Source organism: Anarrhichthys ocellatus, unplaced genomic scaffold (assembly GCF_004355925.1).
Source record: "Anarrhichthys ocellatus isolate YVR2014 unplaced genomic scaffold, GSC_Weel_1.0 scaffold6, whole genome shotgun sequence".
Taxonomy (NCBI): domain Eukaryota; kingdom Metazoa; phylum Chordata; class Actinopteri; order Perciformes; family Anarhichadidae; genus Anarrhichthys; species Anarrhichthys ocellatus.
This window is the reverse complement of record NW_022280036.1, coordinates 4502389-4528931: the sequence shown is the minus strand read 5'-3', so window position 1 is coordinate 4528931 and position 26543 is coordinate 4502389. Positions and strand designations below refer to the sequence as shown.

The window sequence follows — 26543 nt, the reverse complement described above, 5'->3', positions numbered from 1 at the left end:
ATGAGCTGGCATGACATCTACATACAGGGATTGCAGGTGATGAATGTGGTGGCAGTAAGTGATGCTAAACAAAGCTACTGTTGAAAAGGTTATGTCCAGTAGAGGGCGACAAAAGTCCAAAAATAACCATAAACGATTCTAAATTTACTTGAAACTCCCAGTTAATAACTGGTTATTCACTTTAATTTATAATGTGTGGTTTTCTGTTTATAGTTATTGCTGATCGGATCTGAGGGTGTCCTGTGTTGTACAGATTATAAATTCAGCTGAGACAAATATGTATTCAGCTATAAATATAATGTAATTGATTTAACGCCCATATGATATAAATGACAGTATATAAAAACGGAATAAATATACAAAAATGTTAAATAATGCCTCAACATACTTCTTATTTTTGCAGATACATTATGACTTCAAGCAACTAAATAACTACTAACTCTGGATGCGCACTATACAATTTTCTATGATGTTCTCACCTCAAAAAGAAAATCCCAATAATTTGAGGCTCGTTCTGTTCTAAATTATTTTGACTCATATCTACTGTAAGTGAGAAGGATTGTTATTTTTAGAGAGTTTACGCCTTGAGGGTCTTGTTTGTTTATTGTGAGATCACTTGTTCTAGGCCTGACTAATCAACAAGAAAAATAGGAGGACTTATTTTCTATCACATGCTCATTTAGTTTGCTCCATTTACTCCCATTAATTAACTGCTAAACAGATGAGTCTGTCAAGACCAGGGAGAAAGAGAGTTTATTGTAATGATTCAAAAGTATGACATAACTCACGATGTGAGTGAGGTTACCTTTGAAAAGAAAAATGACTTACAGAGGCTAGAAGTGGCAAAGTAGAGTCTGCCACCTCTCGGATCATACCATTTTTGAGAAGTAAGAGGGGAGGAACCTTTCCTCGATGAGGATCAGAGGTGATGACACGCGCGACACCCAGTCCCGCCGTAGGTCTCGCGCCGGAGACATGGTGACAGGCAGCACGTTGGATCAACTTTCATGCTTTCCATGAAGAACACTTACTGTGCTTCTCCCGCTGGGTTGTAGAGGTAAGTCCTTTCAGCAGTGGTCCTCGCCCTTTTTTATGTTGTTTTACCGTAGTGTTTTCTGCAGGTATAGTGCGCGTTACCGTCCCCGTCTTCTTGATGATGAAAAGCAGACCTTCACTGTCCAGTTGTTGCTGATGCTTTTATGGAGCAGGGAATAATAACGACTAACAATGTTGCAGAAGGAGCTTCAAATGTGTGTTTTAGTTGTAAAATGTGGCTTTTTTGCAGGAAAACCTGCGGTATAACCGTTTTTCACACTTAGTTCATGTTTATCTTCATCGTCATTGCGTTTTAAACGAGAGTTCTTCGTGTAATACGGAGTTCGGGAAGTTTTTAACTAATGCATATTTAACGTTATACCTTTCGTCAAACTCCCTTTGACTTATTGTAAACGGGTCAATTGGCTGCAATGTGTGACTTTTCCAGCTAGAAAATATGATTCGTCCATGTCATAATGTTACTGTAGGCCTGGTCTGTTTAACTGTGCCTATAGTCTGTGATGTTTAAGGCTTCATATATTTTAACGTTACACGAGGCTTTAACTCATGTTCCAAAATGCAGCTCTTGAATTAACTTCATGTTTTCCAGAGATGTATTATAAGCAATGTTGGCTGCCACCAGAACGTGTATCAGAAAATGTGAGTTATTTCGGTGTAAATTGCCCTTATGTAGCCAACTTTACACTATGCGTCCTATACCCTAATAAGGGAGTGCTTAAAGATACCTTTATAGGTTGTTTTTTTTAAGATAAACTGGTGTCCAAAGAGGAAGGAAGGTGCAAGGCACTCTTCTGGCAAACAGTTAAAAAGATCAATCAGATGGCTTTTTCATGGTGAAATTCTAAAAACTTGGACAATGTTTAATATTATAGCATAGCGGCACAAAGTGCTTCTTGGAAATTTGTTAAAATACGATATATTTTATACATTTCTCTAATAGATCCCTTAATATTGTTTTCTTAACATGTTGTACGAGTTCTGGTGTTTACGGCTGTAAGATAAACAAGTGTTGTTGTTTTTTACAGCCAACGTGCATTGAGAAAAACAGAGTTTCAGCATTTTTTTGCGATACCTCTTGCAGCTGAAACATTTAAAACCGTACGAAGGTACACCTCCAGGCAAATTTTGCATGCTTGTAGACAATACAATTTCAAGATTGAGAGAGTAGAAGAAAAAGTAACTGCTCAAGGACGTGGAGCAAGATAGGGAAAACGAAATAATACAGCCAGAGCAGGCACTTAATAGTCAGGAAGTTGGACCATCGTGGTGCCTTCCAGCTATTTCTTTACACTAACTCTAGCAGAAAGTACCCTGTACAATATGTGACACACTGTCAGGGTCCTGCAGAACAAAGACATATAGCACATCTCTATGTTTGTTGTCTCATAGTAGCTCAAAGCTGACAGTGTTTTCCATGTGCTGTTACAGCATGCTGGATAAATTGACATTGTAAATATGGCATGTTTGTATTGGCATGTATAGGAAACAAATATTGTTGGAAATGATTCATTAGTAGGAGGGAGCCTATGGGCCAGCGATCGGAAATTCAGGGTTTTGGCAGAGTTGACAGGTTAGCTGAGTAGCTGACCAGTTCAGTGTGTGTGTGTGGTTGTATAGTTGAATGGCTGGCTGAACAGTTGGCTAGCTGGCCATCGATCCAGTGTCTGTTAAGCAAACTGTGAATGAAAGCATTTGATGTGGGTCACTGGTCAGTGATGAGACCATCTGAGGGTCCGCTTGTCTGTCTGTCTGTGCGTGTGTGTGTGTGTGTGTGTGTACAACTGACACCCTTTGCATATGTGTGTGTCATTGGGTCAGTGATCACAGAGCATCTGCAAAGCTGGAAGTTTTTTCCTCTTTTAATTGTACTGTTCAGGGCTTATATAGATGCTGCACTGGCCAGCTGACACTGCTCAACGTTCCTTTGCCTAGCTAGCCTTATCTCTCGCTCTCTCTCTCTCTCTCTCTCTCTCACACACACACACACATGCACATTTGTATGTATGCATTCACTAATTGTTTGTACATGTGTGTGTTGTGTGTATGACTAATATGATCAGCTATTGAAGGTGCAAGAGTTGAGGTTGTAGACCGTAACGATACTAGTCAGACTGAACAGAAAGGAAGAATAGCCGGGATGCTGAATGTGTGTGTGTGTGTGTGTGTACGACTGGTATGTGGGCCTGGCCAACAGAGAAAGAGCCTGCGGTTCTTATCTGACCTCTCACAGGATGACCTCTCACCCCTCAAGACAAGCCCTTTGTGTCCACTGAGCCTGAGCCCATGGGAGAGCGTGTGTGTGGGAGGGTATGTGTGTGTGTGTGTGTGTGTGTGTGTGTGTGTGTGTGTGTGTGTGTGTGTGTGCGCGTGCATGTGTCCGCATATATTTGTGTGCGTGTGTAATAGAAGTATAGGCCACATCAAAGTCTAACTTAAACATTGTTATTTGGACTCACCTTTGACCTTGCGGTCATGAGACATCCCTCAAACTAATACATCTACGCCCTAAAAGCAGAGAGCTTATATATGCTAGTTTGCATGTGTTAGCATGGAGCTGACCTGAACATCAAATCTCTCCCAATAACTTTATACAAAATATCTTTGATAGCAAACAATAAGATGCTAACAAATTATTTTACTTCATCGTGTCCAGAATTATACTGAATCGTGGAAGGTTAAGAGAAATAGACGTCTTTCTTCTTCGTATGTTTTTGTAGTCCAGCAAATCAGTAATATCCTGAAAATAAATATTTGTCTAAGAACTCCCTGAAAGGGCTGAAATACTTGGGAAAGCTTATCATCTGTGGATTGCTCCGAGTTTAAAGGGTTCCTAACTTCAGGTTTGTATGTGTGAGGTTTGTGTGTTTGAGGTTGGTGGTAGTGGTGGGAAGGGGGTCCAAAGGGTCATAAAACACCACAATAGTGTCTCTCTCCCTGGGGTGAAGGAAAGACAGGCAGAGAAGAAGAGGAGGGGGGGGGGGGGGGGGGGGGTTCCCCCCCCCATGTGGGGGGGGGGGGGGGGGGGGGGGGGGGGGGGGTGAAAGGATCTCCCACTTCCATGTCAGGGAGAGAGGAAGGAGGGGGAGATGGGAGGAGAAAAGATCAACAAAGCTTCATTACAAGTTTTTTATTCAGCTTATTTCTGTCATCTCTGCTCCACGTCTGCTTTTATGTGCCACAGGTCTTATGGGTTTGTGTTTGGAACAGACATTCCTTAAAAAATAAATTCTGGATGTGATTAACACTGGAACAGTTCATGTGCAGCCAGAGTTTAAAATGAACAGTTCAATGCACAACACTAGCTTCCTTTGTGTGCTTCATCGCAGCCCATCCACTAAAGCACACTGTTTAACATTAGTATGTATACACCTGCATCTTCTGTTTCCGCCATCAATACTTTGTCTCTTTGATGTTACACAATATTGATCCAAATTCATATTTGGCAGAAAAGCTGTTTTCTACAAGTATCTAAGACACCATAATACAGCTGTTTTTAATTGCTTACCTCATTAAGGCAGAGCAATATTAGCCAATAGAAACCTAAGGAATGGCTTTAGATGTATACTTGCTGCAGTATTCGGTTAATTGAACACTTTAACAGGATTTTGGTGAAGATTCAATAAAAGGTGGAATACACCTCTCTGCTTTCATCTCCTCCCCGTCTCCTCTTCCTCTGGTTGTAAAAAGATCCATCTGCTCTTTGGTAGAAGGTGTGATAACTTCCTCTCTGTGCCGGCTCTGTTACGTCGGGGCTTTTTGTCTTCCGTCCTCCGTCTCTCTACAACGTGGTGCAAGGCATTAAAGTCTGCACGGCTTCTTTACATATGAAAGTGTGGAAGCAGAAGGTGGCTGGTAAGGTGTGTGTGTGTGTGTGTGTGTGTGTGTGTGTGTGTGTGTGAGAGAGAGAGAGAGAGAGAGAGAGAGAGAGTGTGCATGTTTGTGTGTGTGTCCATCTCCAACATGAAATCTCTAGAGGACAATATGAAGCTCAGAACGTGGATCTGTTTACATCATCATGTCGATATTATATGTATACATATTTTCTGCTAACCTGTAGTTTAAGACACAAACAGCTTTACATCTGTAATCTGACAGGCTAGTCTTTTCATTAAGATGACCTGCAGGTTGTTGACTCGTCAGTGAGTCTCATGCTACAAGGTATGTCTGTCAGTAATGTGTAGCTTCTTAAGTGTGCGTGTGCGTGTGTGTGTGTGTGTGTGTGTGTGTGTGTGTGTGTGTGTGTGTGCGCGCAGCAGCCAGCATATGGTCAGTCGAAGCTTTAGAGAAGAGGGATTAAGTCATTGTTACAATCCAGCCTCGTTATTTCCCTTCTCACTGACCCACTTTGTTTACCATTCAACACATCTTTCGGTTCCTCAGGTTTGTTCCTTCAGCATTTTATATACGAACATGTAATTATTCAAATTTTTTAAAATCACACACATTATCAAAATCTCATGAGTAGTGTGTGAAGTGACAAACAAATGACATATCACTCCTTTTAAGAACAATAGGAATGTAAAATGTAGTAAAACTACTGCAATAAATTGAACACATTGACTTAGAACAACAAATTAACAGCTGTTATCATTCTTACATTCTTTTAACATGAACACGTAAATAAAAAAATAGGATCAAATCACTTAAAATAAATGTATTCATGGTGGTATGTCAAACTCAAAACAACTAAAACAACAGTATTCAGTGCGTATTTTGAAAAAGGTACGTGCAAAGAATTGCTTTTTAGTCGTTTTTTTGTGAGTGTTTTTCATCTGTTAGAGAGCAGAGGAGAGAAGCAAACCAGAGCGAGCGAGAGAGAGAAAGTAGAAAAACAGTGCAGCGTCTAGGTCAGGGTGTCCTGACTCTGTCAGTGCAGCTGATTTTATGGCATGCTATCTGGACAGATGCCATCCACTATGTGTGTGTGGGCCTGTGTGTGTGTTTCTGTTTGAGTAAATGTGCTTTCACTGGATTTCAGTGTTTGAGTCTGTTCATCGGTGCATACTGTGGATGTGTCTATGAATGTGTGTGTGTCCGTGGCTTGGCAATATTAAGCAGTACATTTATTCACATTGTCAGATGGCTTTAACTTAAACTGGATTCAGTCTTGTGTGCATCTTTTATATTGTCATCTTTCTTTCTCTGAAGGACCTTCTTGGTCAAACATCACTGGGATGAATTCTGTGTTTCTTCTTTCCTTCTAAAGATGAAATTGCGCGTCCACTGTTTTGTTTTTAGGACACCAATGGGGAACTCTTATGCAGGCCAGCTGCGGACCACGCGCTTTGAGGAGGTCCTCCATAACTCCATCGAGGCGTCGCTGAGGTCGAACACCGTGGTGCCTCGACCCGTCTTCTCACAGCTATACCTTGAGACGGAGCAGCCGTTGGCACATGATGGTGGGTTGCATGGATGCAAAGGAGAATGTGCGATAACGAGTTCAGCGAAAGAGTGTTTCCTCCGATTTGAATTCTGACATCCTTATTGCATCTGTATTTGCTTATTGTCCCTCTTGTTCACCATTAACAATTAACAATTATTGTATGTTTTTTGTGTGTTTCCCCCGAACAGGCCGTACCGAGAATGATGATGAAGATGAGGAAGTTGGCTCAGAGTCTAACAGCCCCCCATTACCCTATCAGATGAAGCCCCCACCTGAGGGATGCTGCACCACAGATGGTTTGTACACGTACACATATAGCTTATAAAAATCTAAAAAACATCAATGCATTACAGTCACAATTGGCACTAGGAGATTTGCATTTTCAAAAAAATACCATGACCTGGATTTGCAGTTTCCCTTTAATATAGAATATGTCACACCTTGCATTTAAAGTGTTCACCTTATTTATGCGGGTATCATGCAAATGAAAGGGAGATATAATTAGTTTGGCTGGTTGTGCAATCTGCTGGATATATGGTCTCACAATGTGCAAGGGTCAGTTTTGTGAGTGAGCTTTGTCGTGGTGTAGTTAGAAAGAGGAAATGCTAATTTGACTGTACTAGAAATGTCAACTGACGGTGAAAAAGCATTTTTCCTCCCCACAGGCTTTTGTCAGGCAGGCAGAGACCTGCGTCTGTCCTCGCTGGGATCAGATCCCTCGGACGTGCCCCCTGGGTTCATGTTGGTCGGGGTGAGGTGCCCCTCCCTCCCCGAGACCCTGCTGGTGTGTGCCGTGGACCGCCGCTTCCTGCCAGACGAACGGGGTCACAACGCACTGCTGGGTGAGGCAGGAGTATCACACAGAAGCAGGAGAATATCATCAGGCATCTGTTTCTGGAAAAAAACTCAAAATGTCAACGTTCAGGACTCAAAAGGAATAGTTCACCATTTTGGGAAATACCTTTGTTTGCTTTCTTTCCAAGAGTGAGATGAGAAAATTCATCTTGATATACAGAGATGTTTTCAGCCTAGCTTAGCATCAAGACTGGAGACAAAGAGAAACAAGTAGCCTAAGTTAAAAACAGTATTATCACTTCTAGTGTTGAACTATTCCTTTTAAGTTGATGGCAATGCATTTGCCACATGATTGAGATGGCAACGTGTGACTATAGGAACATCAAATGCAGCCTGTTGTAATCGTACATTTCCTGCATGTGTGCTCCCTCCAGGCTTTTTAGGGAACTGTATGGGCTGTGGAGAGAAAGGCTTTCGCTATTTCACAGAGTTCTCTCACCACATTAACCTGAAGCTCAGCACCCAGCCCAAGAAACAGAAGCACTTGAAGTACCATCTGTATCGAAACAATCAGGGCGTGCTGGTCAAAGGAGCTCCCATCTGCTGGAGGGGACACGGTAAGAGAAGGGTCATTTTTAGGGGATTTGGGAATTTTCCTTGAATGTTTACATTAAAATGGGTGATGTCACTTCTGTGACACACAGATGGCTCAGCAGTGGAGAGGTTAATTGTAGAAGTGGAGCGAAACGTTAAGCGTGTACACAGAGGCGACAGCCTGGAGCTAACCCGTCAAACTAAAATGGTGTGTAAATGGGCATCGCCGAATGAAGAGGCCTGTGAGAAACATCCCTGTAGATATTGTGTTTGCTTCTAACCTCATCCTGTTGTTTCTGCTTGCTTCTTTATTTTCTTTACTCCTTTTGTTTGGGAAGGAAAGAGTGAAGCTTAGCAGTTTAAACGTCTTCGTCTCAGAAAGCTTGGGGTAATTCTGTGGTTACAATAAATAGGAATTATGCTACCATGGATCATGTTTTTCACAACGCGCAAAAGCTCTGGTATTGAGGAGTCTGGATGATCCAACACGCTCACTGATTAAGCCCTTTTCCTGGGAAAAAAAGTCTGTTGCTATGCAGCAATGGCGAACTGTTTTTGATACCAAAGCGGAGCAGCATCAGACCTGCATAGAATCCAGAGCAGATTCACCATCAGTGGCATAGGTTGGAAAACTGGTTTTGACTCATCACAAAAAGAAAACATACCGGTACTCTTTTCCTGGACCAGTGAGAGGGCTCTGAAAAATAGAAGTAAGTGTGAAGCATATATTGAAACAGAAACAGTGTCCCTCTATCATATGCAGTCGTTCCTGAATTAGCCCCCAATCATTCAGTTCATTCTCCCATGCTGCAGGGCCATCAGATTTACTTCAACGCAGAGTTATCTGGATAACTTTGTCTTTTTACATCAGATCATGGTTCTGAATCTGTGGGTTGCTGGCTTTACTCACAAAAGTTATCTAGTTAGTCAACTTGTCACGGAACGGCCTCTGTTATGTTTGCCACAAATACATGAATAACGAATAAGTTATTGCAGTGACCTAGCTACTGAAATGTTTCTGTCTCCTTGGATGTCAAATTACTCAGTTGTGTGTCTGTGTGTGTGTTTCAGATGGCAGGACAAGGCAGACGGGGTCCAGCCTCTCAGAAGGCCATGTGACATCAGATGGACAGCCACCAAACATGACACTGACACGCCCAACACACACACCTGGCAGCTACACAGGTAACACATGAACGCAAACACGCAAGATACGTTGAGACAATAGTTCTTGTTGACAATTGATCTTGTTTGTGTTCTCAGCGCCAAAGAAGTATTGTTACTGTTTCAGACTGCAGACTCTAATTCACTAAAAGTTGTTGACAGACACTTGTATCTCTCTCAAACTAGCGGTAATAGAGAGAAAAGACTATATGTAATAATCACAGAAATGTTTTTCATGAAAATGTACAGTTGTTAATGTTATTGATTCATTCTTGTCTATCTGTAAACAGCAGGATCAGCTGTGGACCCGGTCGCTCTGCCACAAATCGCTGACGTCTCACACTCGCTGACAAATGACAACCACGCTGCTCCCTCCATCACCCAGCCCCCTTTAAACCAGTCAAGGCCGGGAAGACCCTCAGCTAAAGGTACAGATTTGTGCAGACTGCTGACCTCGGCTCTGTAATCACATTAATATCCAGAAACGTGTGTATATATGACATGTAAGTCGAAATATGACATTTAGTTATGACATTCAAGTAATGCCTAATTCCAATAAAAACGTCCTCAGAGGTGTTTATTGTCAATGAATTTACAAATTTATAATAATTGAGTTATCCACATGTAGGATTAATACTTTGAATGTTGTACTTAATGTTTGTGTGAGGTTTTAGGTTGAATATTTAAAAATAAATTGGAAAGAGAATGAGAGGAGGAATCATTCACTGCATTTGCATCTGCCATCAGATTATTCCTGGCTTTGTGGAGCATCGTGATTGCGCAAAAGGTCCTTCACTCCACAAATGTACCAGCAATTTTATATATTGAATTTTCCCATAAGATTATGGCAACAATATTATATCGGTGAGAGATATTAACCTTCACAACCTTCTCAAGGCAGCACTGTTAAAAGCCGATCAAGTGATAATGTCATGATCACTCCTTATACACAAGGACATTCTATCTATTTGATTAACATAAATACTGTGAATGAGAAGATTTTAAACATCCAAAAATAAATTCATCAATATTAACTCCCACTACTTGTGAAATATGCCCAAACTAATGTGGTTATTGAATACATCTGATAACTCACCAACTAACTGCATGTAAACTGTGATTTGAAGTTATCAGAATATTGTAGCTCATCTAATGTCAAACATATTTTTCTGATTCCTTCATCTGTGCATGGAAACGTGGTCAGTTTGTGTCTGTTGTCATTAAACCCTGGGTTTCTTCACACCTCTCAAAGGGAGCGCTCCTACATCCAGCAGCCCAAACTGTGTGTGTGTGTGTGTGTGTGTGTGTGTGTGTGTGTGTGTGTGTGTTATAACACCCCTGCTATACAGGAGCCAGGCAGCTGCATTGTGTGTGGGGGGTTGTCCTTTGTCTTTCTGTTTCTCTCCCTCTGTCTCTCTCCCTCTGTCTCTCACCTCTATTAACCAGGGTTGTAAAATTCCCTCTCTGTCTCCTCTTTTTTCCTGCTTTCCCGCTGAATGAAAAGCTTCCTTCCTGTCGATGTTGTTTTTTTTCATGGCCCTTTTAACAAGTGAACCTTTTATATGTCTCCCTATTACTGCATTTCAACAGACGTTGAGAGGAAGAGGAAGAGACAGGTTAATGTATGACTAAAATACAACTGTTTTCCATTACTGTATTAACAGAAGTCCATCCTAAAACATAATATACAGTATGCTCTGTTTATTTGTGGCTTAATAGAATTACAAAAATGACTATACAGGAAGTCATTCCTGAAGCAAACCGAATTGTAGAAAAATGTGACACTGAGAAAAGCATAAAAAATGAACTCAACAAATGTTATTGCAGTGACGAATATTAAGGCAGAAGCAGCAACTTATGAGCAGCAACAAAATCCTTTAGCTGGGTACAAAGCAGAAAAATACAATATGTACATACATATGACAATATATTTGAAAAGTATTTAAATTTGTCGTAATTTTAAAAATGATCAGTTACTAGTTAAGCAGTAAAAGTATAAAATACCAGCTTTTTAAGTTAACATGCTTTGTGGTGTTATTCTTTATTCTGCAGGGTCCCATGCAAATGCAGGACCTCCAAAAAAGAGGCACAAGGGCTGGTCGCCCGAGTCATCAGCCAACAATCTGCCAGAGAGCACTGCGAAGACGCCACCATCTTCATCAGGCTTATCCACTTTATCAGTGTCCTCTGTCTTCACAAATGGAGCCAGATCAGGTAAAAAAAGAGACAAATATAGACAGAAAACATGAAGAAAGGGACATATGGGACTATTATGTGGTTATACTTAATGCTATATGTATATATATATATATATATATATATATGTCTGTTTAATGCTATACGTGTAAATTAGACAGCTTGCATTGTGTGTCTATGTGTAAATTTGATTTATATTTCTGTGCTTTCTCCAGAGACTGCAGCCCCGCTGAGTTCATTGCAGGGATCCTCATTAACCCCACTTTCTCCACCAGGGTTGTCTGTAACGATCCCTGATCAGCTGCTACACACCTGCAGTCTGCAACCTGTCATCTTTAAAGGTCAGATGAGCAATTATATCAGTGATTTATTGTGATAGAATGCACTTTCTCTGTATAAAAGTATTTGTACCTGTGACAAAGTGTACTAGTCTTTATTGAGTACTTGGTGTACGGTGATCATTGTCCACCCAGCGGTCAGTACTGGACTTTCTCGAGCAGGTGAACAGGTGAGGTTTTCAGTAACCACCCAACAGATGGCCAGTTTAGCTCGCCTCTCCTCACAGGTTAGAGGTCAACCAACTCCTGAGGTTGCTTCTCAGCCTACCCCCCCCTCCCCTTCCAACCTTTGCACCCTTTTGTATCACCTGTCAACTCATCCACCATCGTTTCTGCCGTCAACCGCTTCTAATATCCAGTATGTGTTCTTTCCTTCTCTTATTTCCTTTCTGTCTTCACTTCATATTCATCACCAATCTGCCCTTTACCTCACCAACCTGCCTTTCCTGACTATTGTCCCTCTCTCTATTGGGGGTAAATTGCATTTTGCCACCACCACTCGATCCTGAACTGGTCTTTATTTAAGTTTGTAAGTTGTTCATGTAGTAACTGAAAAAAACACAAACACAAACTTAAATCTAAGTTAGGCCCTGATAAAATTTGTACGTCCTTTTCTACTCATAAAAACAGCAGGTGACAGCAGCGAGATAAAGTTGTCTGCATTGTGTTTCTTCGCACTGACATGTGTATTCATTGTAATTGCCACATGATACCATCTCATGTTTCACCATGTTTCCAGCCAACTGTCAGTAAAAAGCCTTGTGCTTTTCCATCCATGTATCACATTACATTAATGGCCAAATCCACCACCTGAGCCACAGCACCAAGTCCACGTTTTTCTCAGGCTCCTCACTGTGATTACCTGTTTCATCTGTCTACCTCTCATTGATACAGGTCATGGCCCACTCCCCCAGCTGACTGGAAATGCCAATGAAGTGCTCCTCAGTTCTCTGCTTCAGAGTTGTTATCTGAGCTCTCAGACGCTCCCCAGAGTCTACCAGCACTATGGACCATCACCCATTCAGCCATTGTCAACTGAGATGCAGATTCTACTCACAGTCTACTACCTTGTTCAGCTAGGTCAGTGTGAAACCTTCTTCCAGAAGAAAGGCTGTAATCATACACAGTTCCGTCAGACTGAGATGAGGAAAGTGATTGACCTCTCATGATATCATTGCTGTGTCTCCTAATGCCCCCCGTGGAGGCAGACAGTTATAACTGAATCAAGCTGAAGTCTGCTGACTCTGGCTTTTGTTTGTTCCCCATCTAAAAATATATAACTATTCTAAAGGTATTCTAAATTATTATTTACCACACTCTTTGTCTCTCATCTTTATTCATCCAAGGCCCTGACCAGGTGCCCCTAATAGAAGACTTGGAGCAGATATTCATGAGGTCGTGGAGGGAGTCTCACCTCAGCGAGATCCGACAGTACCAGCAGCCTCAAACACCAGCCAGCCAAGGGAGGCACTATGGCATAGAGGTGAGATGTCATAGAAGTGACCTTTTGTTAAATGTTAAGTTTGAGATAAAGTAACTACAGACAGAAAATTCTAAATTCCAAAAAGTAAACGCATTTACAAGTAAAAATGAGGTTCCAGGCTTTTAGGAAAATTGACTCACGTAAGGCTGTACACATTCCCAGATCTCCGTCTTTTAACGCCGCAGAAATCGTTACTCTGTGTCTCTTCATGTCAAGCTTAACATGATGTCCTCTTCATGCAGCATTTTGCTGAGAAAAATACTGATGACAAGTCAGCCGAGTAAGACTGAATAAATGAACAAATTGCTCTTCCTTTTTCTACTCTGTCTCCAGACCACATCCACGCTGCCTGGGCTCCCCCAACATCTCTCCTTACCTCCCCAGAGCCAACAACCCCTGACCCCCAGCCAGCTCCCTTGGCTCGCCCAGCTGGCTGCCTCCTCCTGTGGAGAGGGCGTGGTGGTGTTAGGGGAAAAGATTGGATCTTTGGCTCAAGGCCTCCAACAAATGTTCAGCAGATTAATGGAAGGACGGCTTGAAAACACCAACTACGTGGTCGTTATTGTCACTACACCGGGACAGGAAACACAGTCCTGTGTGGTAGTCACAGGTGGGAATGGATTTTATATGTATGTTAATATTTGTACATTGTTATTTTGTCCTGAGAAATAAACAGAAAGAACAAAGCGTATTTATCTGTGCGTGTGTGTGGTTTGCAGGTAAACACCAGTGTCGTGCCTTGGCAGAGAGTATGTACTCCCCCAAAGAGGGTCTGAAAGAAATCAACCACCAGCTCTCCACTGGTATTGCCCAGGAACTCATCCATTACTGTAATTCCCAACAAGGTGTGTTTGCCTTTTTTACGTGCACATTTGTGTGTGCAGTGCAGGCATATTAATGTGTGTTTTCGTCTTCATTCACCAGCATGAACGAGTGCCTTTTTGTTTTTCAGATGGTGACTTAGATTCCCTGCTGGATAGTGCCACTGTGGACAGCAGTGAGCCGTCTCCCTTATCCAGTAGTCAAGAATCAGCTGAGGAGAGGAATCTTAAAACCACACACAGTCCCAAAGACACAAACAGTCCAAAGGATTCACACACACAGTGTTCAAAAGACCTACCCAGCCCTAAAGAGAGAGTCTCGAGTCCCAAAGACACTTGTTCAGGTGAGACACGGAGGGGTTGAAGTGTACACTGTGTGTGAAATATTTTTTGAATGAGAAGATTAACTATTCAGGCAGATGTCATGCATGGGTTATGCAAGGCCCCCCCCCCCCCCTGCTGTAAACCATACTATGTCATGGTTTTGAACCTCACATTTCTTAAGTTTCCCCATTTGCTTTAATCTTGCTTATGTTGTATTTTTCTTCAATTAGCCTTTTGACTAATTGCTGACACAACTTTTGAATGGGATTCATTTGATTCACTGTAAAACATAGACGTAGACAGAGATGACTTTTAATGTCCCTTCCTCATCGAGTGTGATGATATGAGTTTGTGTTTGTATGTGTGTAGAATACTCTGTAGAGTGGCGGGAGGTCCGTCCCATTCAGCTGGCAGTGGCCAGAAAGCTGCTGTCCCATGTTTGTGCCATAGCAGACTCCAGCACACAGAACCTGGATCTTGGCTCCTTCGACAGGGTCAGCTTCCTCATCCTGGTTCCGTCCTCTGAGGTCACATTTCAGCAGACCGTTCTTCACCTCTGGAATTCTGGTCTGGAAATTATATGACTCTTTTTTTTTTTCTCAGCAGTTGTTTTTATTCATTCACGTCTTTAAAAACGAGAGACGAGAAGAATCATTTTAATTTGTGTGTGTGCCGATTACATGATGTGTATTTATGTTGACCGCCTTTCTCTTTGGCTGCGTCTCTCAGGTGTCCTTCAGGAGCTCGGGGGTTTAGACCAGGAGTGTGTGTCTCAGCGGGAGGCTGAGCGGTTCGTGGTCAAGATGGATCAGAGCGCTCAGGCACGAATTGACAGCCTCACCCAGGAAGCACAAAGCAACTCCTACACACTCTACATCCTGGTCCATGACCATGCCCACTGTGACATTACCAGGTGTGTGTTTGGTGTGTGTGTTAGAGAAATGAGAAAGAGATCTGAAGTGATTCAGAATAAAGTGTGTTTTCTCTTTCTGTGAGTCTTTGTCTCTGTCTCTTATTCAGTGCATCCCACAGTAGCTCAGACTGTGGTTTGGGTCTGGTGGACCAGCTGTTAAACTCCCGTCAGGTCAGAGATGCTCCAAACATCCTAATTCTCCACGTCACCTCCTTCCCCTTCGCCCTGCAGACACAGTATACCCGCATCAGCCCCTACAATGAGATCCACTGGCCCTCTGCATTCAGTAATGTAAGATGGAAGTCTGTGTGTGATACACACTCTGTATTTAACATACACTTGTGACACATATCTGGAGGTTGATTGGGATTAGGATACATAACATTGTGTGTTTGTGCGTGTAGGACATGGACCTGTATCATGAGAAGACACGCTACTTTGGTGTGTCAGAGCTTTTAGAAACGACCCGTTCAGGGAGCAGCCTGCCTCTGATGCGTCATGATTCCTCCTTTGAAAGCATGGTGTCTGCCCTGGAAGAAAGGTAGCACAAACACACACATGCTTAATCTACACAAATATGCTACTCCTCACAAGCAAGTTTGAATTACTTTACAATCTCTCTCACTCCCAGGTTCCCTAAACTGCACAGTGCTGTGATCCGGACTACAGTTTTGATCCAACACTACTGCGTAGCTCTGATGGCTGCATCCGGCAGAATCGACAGCTCCCACAATCTCCACAAACACACCTCTGTGGAGACCCTAGAGATTGTACAATCACTGCTCACCGCTTCCCAGCAATGTCCCGCCCACCATGGTCACATGGTCCTGCTGCGGATCCCCTCTTTGGCTCTGGCAGCGTGGGCCCACCGACGGCTGTCCAGAGTTAGGAGACAGCTGGGTCTGGAGGAGAGTTTTGAAATCATACTGGGGAATCCAAACCAAGCTCTTAATATTGGACAGAGCTTCACTGATCAGATCAAGGTTGGGTAGCAGGTTATAATATCATGAAATACAGGATCAATTATTTTATGGATAGATGATCTTACAAGTAGAGAAATCAAGATACACTGAGTGACTGTACGTGTGTGTGTCCTGCAGACATGGCTGAAGATCCAGGATGCTGACTGGGTTCCTCAGACCTACCTGGAGCTGGAGGCCCTGCCCTGCATCCTGATCCTGTCAGGAGCTGAGCCACTGGGAGAATCACTGCCAAGGTACACACACAGAGTGTTTTGATCAAAGCTCCCTGACGTATGACCTAAAACCTTGACCCTTTGTCCCCAAGGCTCCATGCACTGTAGTTCCATCACCAAGGGTTAACTTCATACAAGCAAAAATAGTTTTTTGTGTAGAAACGCTAGAATAATCAAGTCTCCACTACTTAAGTGTTGTACCATAGCTTCTGCATCTAAATCTGCTCTTGTAAATCTGGAGTTTAAACAGTGAATTCATTCTGCCCACAGGTCATTGAAGTATTGTGATCTTAGAGTGATAAGCTGCGCCTACCTTCAGCGAACCACACTCGAACAAGAGCTAGGACTGGCTGCTTATCTTGTGAGAGCAGAGTCACGACCCCCACACAACCCCGGACCAGGAAGTGACCTGCTGGAGAGTGACGCGGAGAAACTCAGCAGTACTGACAATGAGGAGGAGGGACGGGAGAACAGTGAGAAGAGATACACATGAACTGTTCTTTAAGATTTAAAATGTGTGAAATGCTCACTTGCTGTTTGAAGGGATATCTCAACTGATTTTCGTTTTGTTATTACTCTCTTCTTTTTCCCTCCATTTCCAGGGGACTCCCCTCTGTCGTGCAGCCAGCAGGTCCAGTCATGTCCAGACAGCGGCGCTTTGGATCCCTTCCCTGCCCAAAGCACCACCTCTCCAAATGTCTCCCAAAAAGGGACCATGGACGCCATACAACCTCCCTCGCAATCACAGACTCAACTTCAACCACAGCCCCCGTCTTTTCCGTATCCCCAAGCTACAATACACCAACCTCAAGTGCAGAGTTATTCCCAGGCCCAACCGATCTCCCAGCTTCAGCCACAACCCCAAATTCAGAGTCAGTCATTATCTCAAACAAATTCCCAAACTTACACTCAAACGCTTCCCCTGCACCAGTCCCTCTCTCAGATGCAAATACCCCCCCCTCAAACTCAACCACATCCCCCTGCCCAGTCCCGTCACCAACACTCCAAATCCACCTCCTCTGGCTCCTTGTCCCCGCGAGCCCCCTCTCCTCATCAGAGCTGCTCCTGGGCACGGGGAGTGAGTCGCCCGCCTTCTGTGCTCCTCCCTCGTGCCCTCTACGATATCATCACAGCCAGTGACAGCAGCGGGCTTCCACGATGTTCATCATTCCTGCCACACATGTCTGTCGCATGGGCAAGCAGCTTCAGGTAAAACCAGTAAAAAAAAACAGATCGTCCAGAGTATACAACTGAAACCTTGTCTTTCTACGGTACCTTTAAGCAATCTAGAAGTCCAGCAATGTGATACATCCTTGGAAACGTCCTATTCAAATTTGATGCAAGGGTTTAGCTATCTAAAAATAGTTGATTTGCTTTAATTTAGGCAGACCACCAAAGGGCTAATCTAACTGTTTAAGCTCAGTGGCTCAGTGTGTATAATGTTTATAACTGAAAAGTTCTAAAAGAGGGTTCAATAAGTATCGTATCATACAAATCAAAACCTGTAGGCTTGAAATGTCTTCGCTGAATTAGTTAATCCTGTTTTATTCCACTAGAACCAGAATGGAGATAGTTTTGAAGATATTACACAAATGTGAACAAATCACAGGTTTTTCTTTGCTTGCAGACCTTTCACTCGGTGTGTCCTGGAAATATCAGACGCTCATTAAGAGATATTTAATTATGAACTTTGTCTTTTGTGTTCAGGCCCTTGCTGAGCAAGATGATGACATGTACAGAACAGTCACTGTACTATCGTCAGTGGACAGTCCCCCGCTCCAACCACATGGACAGCAGCAATCGCACTGAAGGACGAAATGACAACTTTCACCCTCGCAGGCTGCTGCTCAGTGGACCCCCACAGGTAATTTCTCTCTTCATTTCTTTGTTATTCAAGTCAAGCTCATGCTGTGCTGTATACCTACAATAATTACCCTATTTTCTTTCCATGTGCAGGTGGGTAAGACAGGAGCTTACCTGCACTTCCTGGGTATCCTGTCTCGGATGCTGATCAGGCTGATGGAGGTGGATATCTACGATGAAGAAGACATCAACTACAGTCAGTATATATGCAGCAGTAGCCAGCATTTCTGAGACTAGGCTTTCTAAACAACTGAAATTCTCTGTATGTTGTACTGTTTCAATGTTTTGCTAATATTGCTGCTAAGAATCTTCAATATTCATCGTGCTGTAATCTCCTGTGTAATGCATACACTTGGAAATGTGGTAATTTAGGTGCACAGGCAGAGGGGGTGTTGTACCACCTGCCAAATGCTTCCTGGCCCAACCCAGACATTATGAGGACGATGCCCTTTGACTACACCATCCATGACCCCAAATATGATGACACCAGCTCTGTTTATTGCCCTGGATTTACACCCAGTTTCGAGGGTAGGCACAGTCAAAAAACACACACACAAGTCAATATATTAACACAACCAAAACTATATTCACAGAACATTCGTCTTCTCTAGTGTTTGTTGCTTGTAATCACAAATCCTAAGAAGTTATCTGTTCTATTGTCCTAATCTGTCCTTTGCCCCTGTTGAATTTACAAGGAAACCCTGTGCGCCTGGAAGACGTGTACCTACGAAGGCGAACAGCTAGGATCAAGCTGTCTAAATATGCGGCGTACAACACGTACCACCACTGTGAACAGTGTCATCAGTACTTGGGCTTCAACCCCAGATACCAGGTCAGCAGAACACAAAAGACGCACAATCCGATAGCTGTTTTTGAAATGTCACAGCTGATGATGTATGTCCTCTTTAATCTTACAATCAGATGTATGAGACAACACTTCATGCCTTCACATTCACCCATCTACTGCTTGGGGAAGAGATCCAGCTCTACTTCATCATTCCAAAGTCTAAAGAGCACTACTTCAGCTTCAGCCAACCAGGTGGCCAGCTGGAGAGCATGCGGCTGCCTCTCACTTCTGATTGGGTGAGTCCCTCCTTAGTGAAACCGGAGCCACTGAATTTCAAATACTTGCATTTCCTTTTGCTAGCTGCCGATGTACAGAGTGAAAATAAATAAAGCAGCAGAGTAAGGCCTGAAGTTGTTTGACCATCCAACGAACATTTCTGATGCCGCCTTAGGCTGAAGATAAAAACTATTAGGGAGGATATCAGTAGTTCGAGAGGGTCAGAGTCACCGTGACAGTAAATCTTCTGTTAGTGCTAATCCAGTTATTCTCAAAGTGCTGGGGGCGCGCTAGGATGGACTGATTATGATGCAGACCTAATGTTTTGACGTCAGAATCTTTTTCATGGTGGAACAGTAAACAAATCGGCTATCACAATAGTAATGGTGTTCATAGTTAGGTTTACAGAATCTACAGATATGGACGGATGCTTTGTGAGACGCACAAGACATTATTTATTGTTATTAATAACTTACAGAAACATAACCTTCCACCTTCTCTTCCCTTCTCTCTCTCTCTCTCTCTACACACACACACACACACACACACACACAGCAAGTGACGCGGCACTGCTTGTCTCTGTAATTGTCTCAATCCAGAATTCAAAATGAATTGAAAACTCAATTCATGATAGAAAATGTTTGAGAACCACTCTGCTAATCTCACAATATAAAGAACATAAAAAAATACAAACTTCAACTAGATATTAGGTGATGTGCATCACCCACTGAGCCTTCCTAACATTGCAAAAGAAAACAAACACACAAACTGATATCCTAAATTATTAATTTCCTGTTCCCTGTGTTTCAGTAAATCAATCCTGAGTACACACTTACGACAACACACTACCATTGCATTTACTGTTAAGTGGTGACTTGCAGGGTTGAGCGTAGTGCAATGCCCTTGAGCTCCACTAGGTGGCAGTACATGCTAAACTATGACTAAAATTGTCCTTATGGGAAAATGGATTACTGTAGCCCAGTGGTCCCTATGTATTCCCATAAAGATATGTGCACCACGGTTTTCTGTTAGAGAGGATTTTGTCGACACTTCCTATTATTGTTGATATGATGATATTTTGATTTTTCAGTATTATTTCCTTCTTCTCCAGACCCCAGACTGCATCAAGAGTCCAATCTTCACCCCAACCACTGGTCGTCATGAGCATGGTCTGTTTAACCTGTACCATGCTATGGATGGAGCTTCACATCTACATATCCTGGTGGTCAAAGAGTATGAGATGGCTGTGTATAAGAAGTACTGGCCCAACCACATAATGCTGGTACTGCCCACTGTCTTCAACGGAGCTGGAATAGGTATGTTATTGCTACTTCTGTTGGGTATGAAGAGACTCCTTGATTTCATAGATATTTAATGCAGGCATCCTCAGCAGTTACAGTCATGTAAACTGTTTTTGTGTAGTCCACCACCTTCATAACGGAGTTCTGTTCTCCTGCAGGTGCTGCTCACTTCCTGATTAAAGAGCTCTCGTATCACAACTTGGAGCTGGAGCGTAGTCGGCGTTTGGAGGGAGGGGCCCCTACAGGGGACGTCTGGCCCTTTATCATCCTCGCCGATGACTCCTGTGTTATGTGGAACGCAGTGGAACTCGACGCACACAAGTACATACAAGCACATTATTGGACAAAATAGCTGCTGCTTGTATTGGAAGTAAGACTGTTTATTCATGTTATGAGTCAGTTTTAACATAGTTACTGTTCGCTTTCTGCTGTCGTTAGTGGTTCAGTGGAGCACGCTGTGTCACTGAAGCAGATCTTACAACACATGGAGGCCTGTCCGGACCTGGCCCACTACGGACTGTGCGGGATCAGGAAGTGGAGCAGCCGTGGACTAACAGGTCAGGGGTCATGATGCCAAAACATTTAAGTAAAACAACTTTTTGACAGCATTTTGGTCTATTTAAATATTGTACAAATTAACTTAAAATATATTTTCCTCCCAGGGCCAGAATACCAATAATATCAATGATATAACAAACTACAACCTCAAAATTGTCTGTATGTCTAGCTCTAAGCTATATCTCAGTGTTGTCTTTTTAAATCGTATATTTGAAGGGGTCTCAAATGTGTGACTGAATGTTTTAGCTACTTTATGACGAACTAATGAAGAGGAATGCATAACAAAGTTTTCTGCTTTATGACTAAGATAAATTTGAAGTTGCGTTTATTTTGTTTCCTCCAGGTAATAAACAGAGGGAGCCCTTCTCCAGAGGTCTCCTGCATGACTTCCTCCTCCTCAACGTCGACCGGAGCCAGAATGTCCAGTACGACCAGAACCGCTTCACCTGTCACGATGTGGACTTCACCCTCAGGCTACACAGCGCCGGACTGCTCGTCTGCGGGTTTAACAGCTTCAGCGTCATGAAGAAGCAGATCGCCATAGGAGGATATAGGACGTTTATTATCAAGACCAAGGTAGATGTTGAAGACACATGACAACACAACCACATATCACTCACAGAGCAAAGACAGCAAAACAGATTTATAGAATACTATTTAGTATAGTAAGTTACACATAACGCCACATTTGCAGCTACACAGGACAAAAATAATAATCTTTTCACAGAAAAACAAAACTTATTTCAAAATGTTTAATTTGACTCTCATTAATCTTAACAAACAAATAACTGCATCAAAGGATATTAAACAAAAGTTTGAAATTTCTCCAGACGACAGATGTTCCCACCTCAGTGGGGCCCTCGCAGTACATCTGTGCCCCAGACAGCAAGCACCTTTTCCTGGCTACACCAGCTCAGCTGCTCCTGGAAAAATACCTTCAACACACCAGACAGAAGTTGTTTCCACTCAGCACCAAGAACTACACACACCCTGTACTGTCTGTGGATTGTTATCTCAACCTGGGACCCGAGGTATAGACACACAGCCTCTTTGTTTGTGGTAAATGATTAACCTCTGAACAGAAGTATAGGTTCATACACCCATGAATTCCAACACACACTGTTTAAAAGTCACACTCCTCTTGCTTCCTGCAGGTAACGGTGTGTTTTGTGAGTTCCAGACCTCACTCTGTCAACATCAGCACCACAGGGTTGCTGTTCAGTGGCCTTCTCCTCTGTTTCGTTGACTCCTTTGTCACGCCTGGGTTCCTCAAGAAGTTCACCTTCCTTAAAGGTACAAAAGCAGAACAAATACAGACAATGAAATAATATACTTGTATGTGTGTTTCAGATAGCACGTTTGCAATATTTTTGTAGTTTTGTACAGAGCAGGCTATACATGAAATATTGGATCGCATCTGAATACCATAATGTGCTACATCTAGCATTTTAGTCCTCTGGCTAAGTGGCTGAAAAGCAAACCATATAACTGCAATATCACTGGTTCAATCCCCGCCAAGGACCTCTGTTGCATATCATAACCCTCTCCCCCTACTGTCCACTTAAAGCCAGAAAATGTGATCATGTCCATGTCATATTTAAAGTATCTATCTGCTTCCCTGTAGGTGCGACTCTGTGTGTCATCAGTGCCGATCGTAGCTCTTTGAGGCAGACGGTGGGCAGGCTGGAGCTGGAGGAGGAGTGGAGGTTCAGGCTCAGCGATGAATTCCAGACCGCCAACGCCAAGGAGGACCGACCGCTCTTCTTCCTGACTGGAAAACATATATGACTGAAACACACATCTACAAAGAGTCACAGTCAGGATCAAAATCACTTTAATTGCTAAAGGGCAGAAATGTACTAGAGTGTTTTTTATAGCGTGACAGTATGCACTAACATAGGCTCTGAATGGACAATGACACGTGTTATGGCCAAAGAAACAAGAGGAAATCGTATATATTTTACGTGGCCTTTATTGAGTCATGGTTGTCCTGTGAGTTAGTAAAAGATTGTACAAGAAACAGCCAGAATTTTTCAGGAACTTTTTTCTGATAATGAAGTGGTTATTGTTTACATTTAGTGTGGTTGAGGCACCACTTCATAAATCATGAGTAATCTTTTTGTTTACCTAAAATAAAAACGTTATCTCCAAAAAACAAAAACATGGTAGAGTTAAGTGGTGATAAAAAAGTTAAAGGATTAATCTCAGAATATTTTTATTAATACACAGTATCTTGATTGTATTTTTGAAGGAGGAAGATGTTAATCAACCATGTTTTCCCTCAGGAGATATTCACTAGACTCAGAAATTGCAGTTACTGCTTTTATATTTTTTCATACGTGTTTGCAGTTTTAGCTGCATTCATGTTTGTATTGCAATATTACAATGTTCTGCACACTTCATGCCGGTGCAAACAATATGAGAAGCTTTACTAAAGGGTAGACACAATCATATGTGTGCAATGGTAGCCGATTTTTGGCAACAAACTTTTTTTACTGAGCGTTTTTTTTTTCTGTTTTGGATGTGAAAGAATTTGAATATATTTTGTCAGATTTGCATTATGTAATAAAAAAAGTACTTATCCAGTGTGTACAATAAATAGTTGTGTGTTTGGATGTTGAACATTTGTTATGCTTTCTGCTCAATAGACTGTGTGATGATTTTATTTTTAACTGAAGAGACAAAAATCGACTGTGTTTTAAGCATTTCACAATGTACAGTTTTGTATGGCTTCTATTGTATAAATGTAAAGACATGTTACATTTCTTTCGTGTGTATGTGTTTGTCCCTTATACTTCACGATACACAGATAAAGATGAACCATTCTCCTGATACTATTCTGATACTTTGAAACAGACTGAAGAGCACAAAAAGCATATTGTCCCCGTCTGGCAGAGCTGTATCCTGCAGGACCTGTTCAGGAGATATTTGAGACTGTAAATGGAGCCTCTGAAGTCCTTCGATGAGGCTCCATACTACTGACCCCAGATATCCCTCTGAAGCTCTTTGATGTGTATCTGTGTGTGAAGCAAGGTGATTTCAGAACTTCTTGGTTGACCTCTTAAGCCCTAGCCCTTGGGGAAAGAAACACTTAAAATAACATCCCAAATAAATCAGGAATGGCTCCTCAATCATAAGGCTTATATGCATATTTCTGGTGTCCTTTAAGGTAAGAAGCGAAACAATATTATTCCATTGCAAGTAAACTTATTTATATTACTGGTCTGGAGATGCAATTATTTATCCTTGCCTATAATCTAAATTTCAAAGGCAATATCACCTTTATAACCAAGATCCCTAAATAATGATGGAACTGAATGTCTTTTCACACTCTTCACGACAGCTGTGACTGTAAATGTGATGAAAATACACTAATTATGATACAATTTATAAAAAATATTCTCACATGTTCTCCATGTTTTGACGATGTTTACTGTTAACATGTTGACTGTTTACTGGGAGTTTTACTCCAAAACACTTAATTTCCTTATAGCCATGTTACAAATAACACAAACCTTGAACTCTCTCATATCCAAGTAGCCTATTTCTCAGCTCCCTTCACAATCATTCTAATGTTCTCTGTTTTGTGTTGACCAGCACAGTTCATTACACAAGCAATGACCAAAATCAGCTTCTATGGACATTTCTGGTCATTTTAGTTTGCCCTCTTTGACCTCTGAACTTAGATCTATGTTTTTCTCCTTGAGTGAAAGTCAGTCAAACTTGATTAAGATGGCTAACTCCTTGAACCTCTCTGCGCCCTCGCGTCAGACTACGGTAGAGACGTAAGTAACTCAAATCCACTATTGTTGGTGAAAGTAACATATGCCTTAATGACATATTTTGCCAAGCACGTTCATTATCATCATTAGCGTGACTGTAAAAGTCTTGACTGACAGGACGCTGTGTGTTTACAGTCAAGGTGCGTTTCGGTGCTTTAGAAATCTCGGAATTTCTAGTCTCAAGAGATACTAAACATGTTGAAAGACTGACCAGAAAAGTATCCCAGATGTTTTGAATACGAGTTGTTCAATATATTTTCAGCAGTGCGGGCCGTGCATTTTATACCTGGGCCTGCACTTTAATTTAACATTTAATATGCTTGTTTATATTATATATTATTATTTATACAACTTATATGGATTTTCGTTTGGTTTTATATGTGATAGGAACTATTGTTACGTCCTATGTTGCGCTGGGGACACATTTAGCCGGTGCACAGCAACAAGAAGACGCGAGGTCTATATACTCCACGCAAAGTGTTAAAGTTAAAGTTAAGTTTTTAAGTGATCTACTTTAAAGATTCATGTGTTTTCAAGTGGACTCATTTTCCCTCTCGGTGTTGACAGACGAATAAATCCGTCAGTAACAAGAACTATGGAGTCGTGTATTTCCGTGAGGGAGTGATAGGAGAGTTACTGTCCATCCTCCTTTCTTTGTTAATAAAGAGTTTAATCTCACGGTTATTCAGTACATCCGTCCTGGTCTGCAGGACCAGGGTGGAGATACTGCCGAGATGTGATTAGTGGAACCCGGGTCTGGTGGTGTCAGCTGCAGGAGGTGATCTGCTGGATTGTTTGCAGCTGTGCCCCAATCAAGGATGTGGCCATGGGAGGTGTCTGGAGGCAGGCAGAAGACAACACAGATGCATGGCACACAACAACAAACAGGGGGATGACAGAACACATGAGAAAAGGAGATCGGGGGGCTTTCTGTATGCCATATGACAGGCTACTCTTCTTTTAGATGATGAAAAAACAGGATTATTTTTCTTCTTACAAAGAGGCATTTGTTTGTGTTTCTCTCACTTTTTTCAGTTAACAGATTTTCTGTGAAGTCTTTGCAATAAGAGACTTCATTTGAAAAAATCTGAGTAAACTTTTTTTTAAAACCTTCTTAAACAATCTGTAACGTCTACATATTCATGATCATCCTTGACCCAAGTCAAATTTGAAATGAACCCATCCCCCTTGTCCTTGGGAAACCTCCGTCATGGCACCAGTCTTGATAATAAAAACAATTACAGAACAAATTTGAGCGCACGTGAACTGCGTAAGGTCCAGCACAGGAGCGTGACTCCGGCTCCGAGGCACCCAGTGATGTGTACAGTAACAGTCAGCTGAAGCTGAAGGGTTGACATGAGGTGACTGTCACACCGCTCTATCTGCATATATAAAATGTGCTCCTTCGTCGCAGCCACTTATTCCTCCTGTCCATCAATGTGTGCATGTGACGGAGGAGCCGAGCCACGGATCGGTGCCTCGTGGATGGAAGGAGAGGATGGGGGGGAAAGACGGCGAGAGTGAGAGTGAGACTGGAAAAAGAAGCGAGTGCTGGGATGAACACAGGGAGCAATTCACGTCTTTCACACCGTGTGAGGATGGAAGAGTTCCAGCCACAGACAGGAGGGAGCTACAGAGTGCATGAGGAGAAAGTGCATGGAGTTACTGGAGGGGATGTCTGTGAACAAGTCAAGTCAATTTCATTTATATGGCC

At 42.3% G+C, this 26543-nt stretch overlaps 1 protein-coding gene across 2 annotated transcripts; it reads left to right on the top strand.

The window, feature by feature from the left end:
- The first annotated feature begins 455 nt into the window (after positions 1-455).
- On the top strand, positions 456-23793 carry greb1 (growth regulating estrogen receptor binding 1). Of its 2 annotated transcripts, none has more exons than XM_031846841.1 (34): positions 456-1057; positions 6295-6455; positions 6628-6735; positions 7105-7281; positions 7669-7851; positions 8900-9013; positions 9283-9420; positions 11045-11206; positions 11464-11529; positions 12421-12606; positions 12873-13009; positions 13343-13619; positions 13729-13854; positions 13962-14174; positions 14524-14721; positions 14884-15067; positions 15175-15358; positions 15472-15608; positions 15699-16050; positions 16168-16283; positions 16533-16735; positions 16865-17471; positions 17970-18126; positions 18219-18321; positions 18498-18653; positions 18821-18957; positions 19047-19208; positions 20300-20504; positions 20648-20810; positions 20928-21046; positions 21391-21623; positions 21878-22078; positions 22202-22340; positions 22672-23793. In XM_031846841.1, the coding sequence occupies exons 2-34, from the start codon at positions 6302-6304 to the stop codon at positions 22833-22835; spliced, it is 5961 nt and encodes a 1986-aa protein (XP_031702701.1). In that variant the 5' UTR covers positions 456-1057; positions 6295-6301; the 3' UTR covers positions 22836-23793. The 2 variants fall into 2 exon arrangements, with proteins under 2 accessions (XP_031702701.1, XP_031702700.1); XM_031846840.1 differs by having other exon boundaries at positions 11404-11529.
- Positions 23794-26543: the final 2750 nt, after the last annotated feature.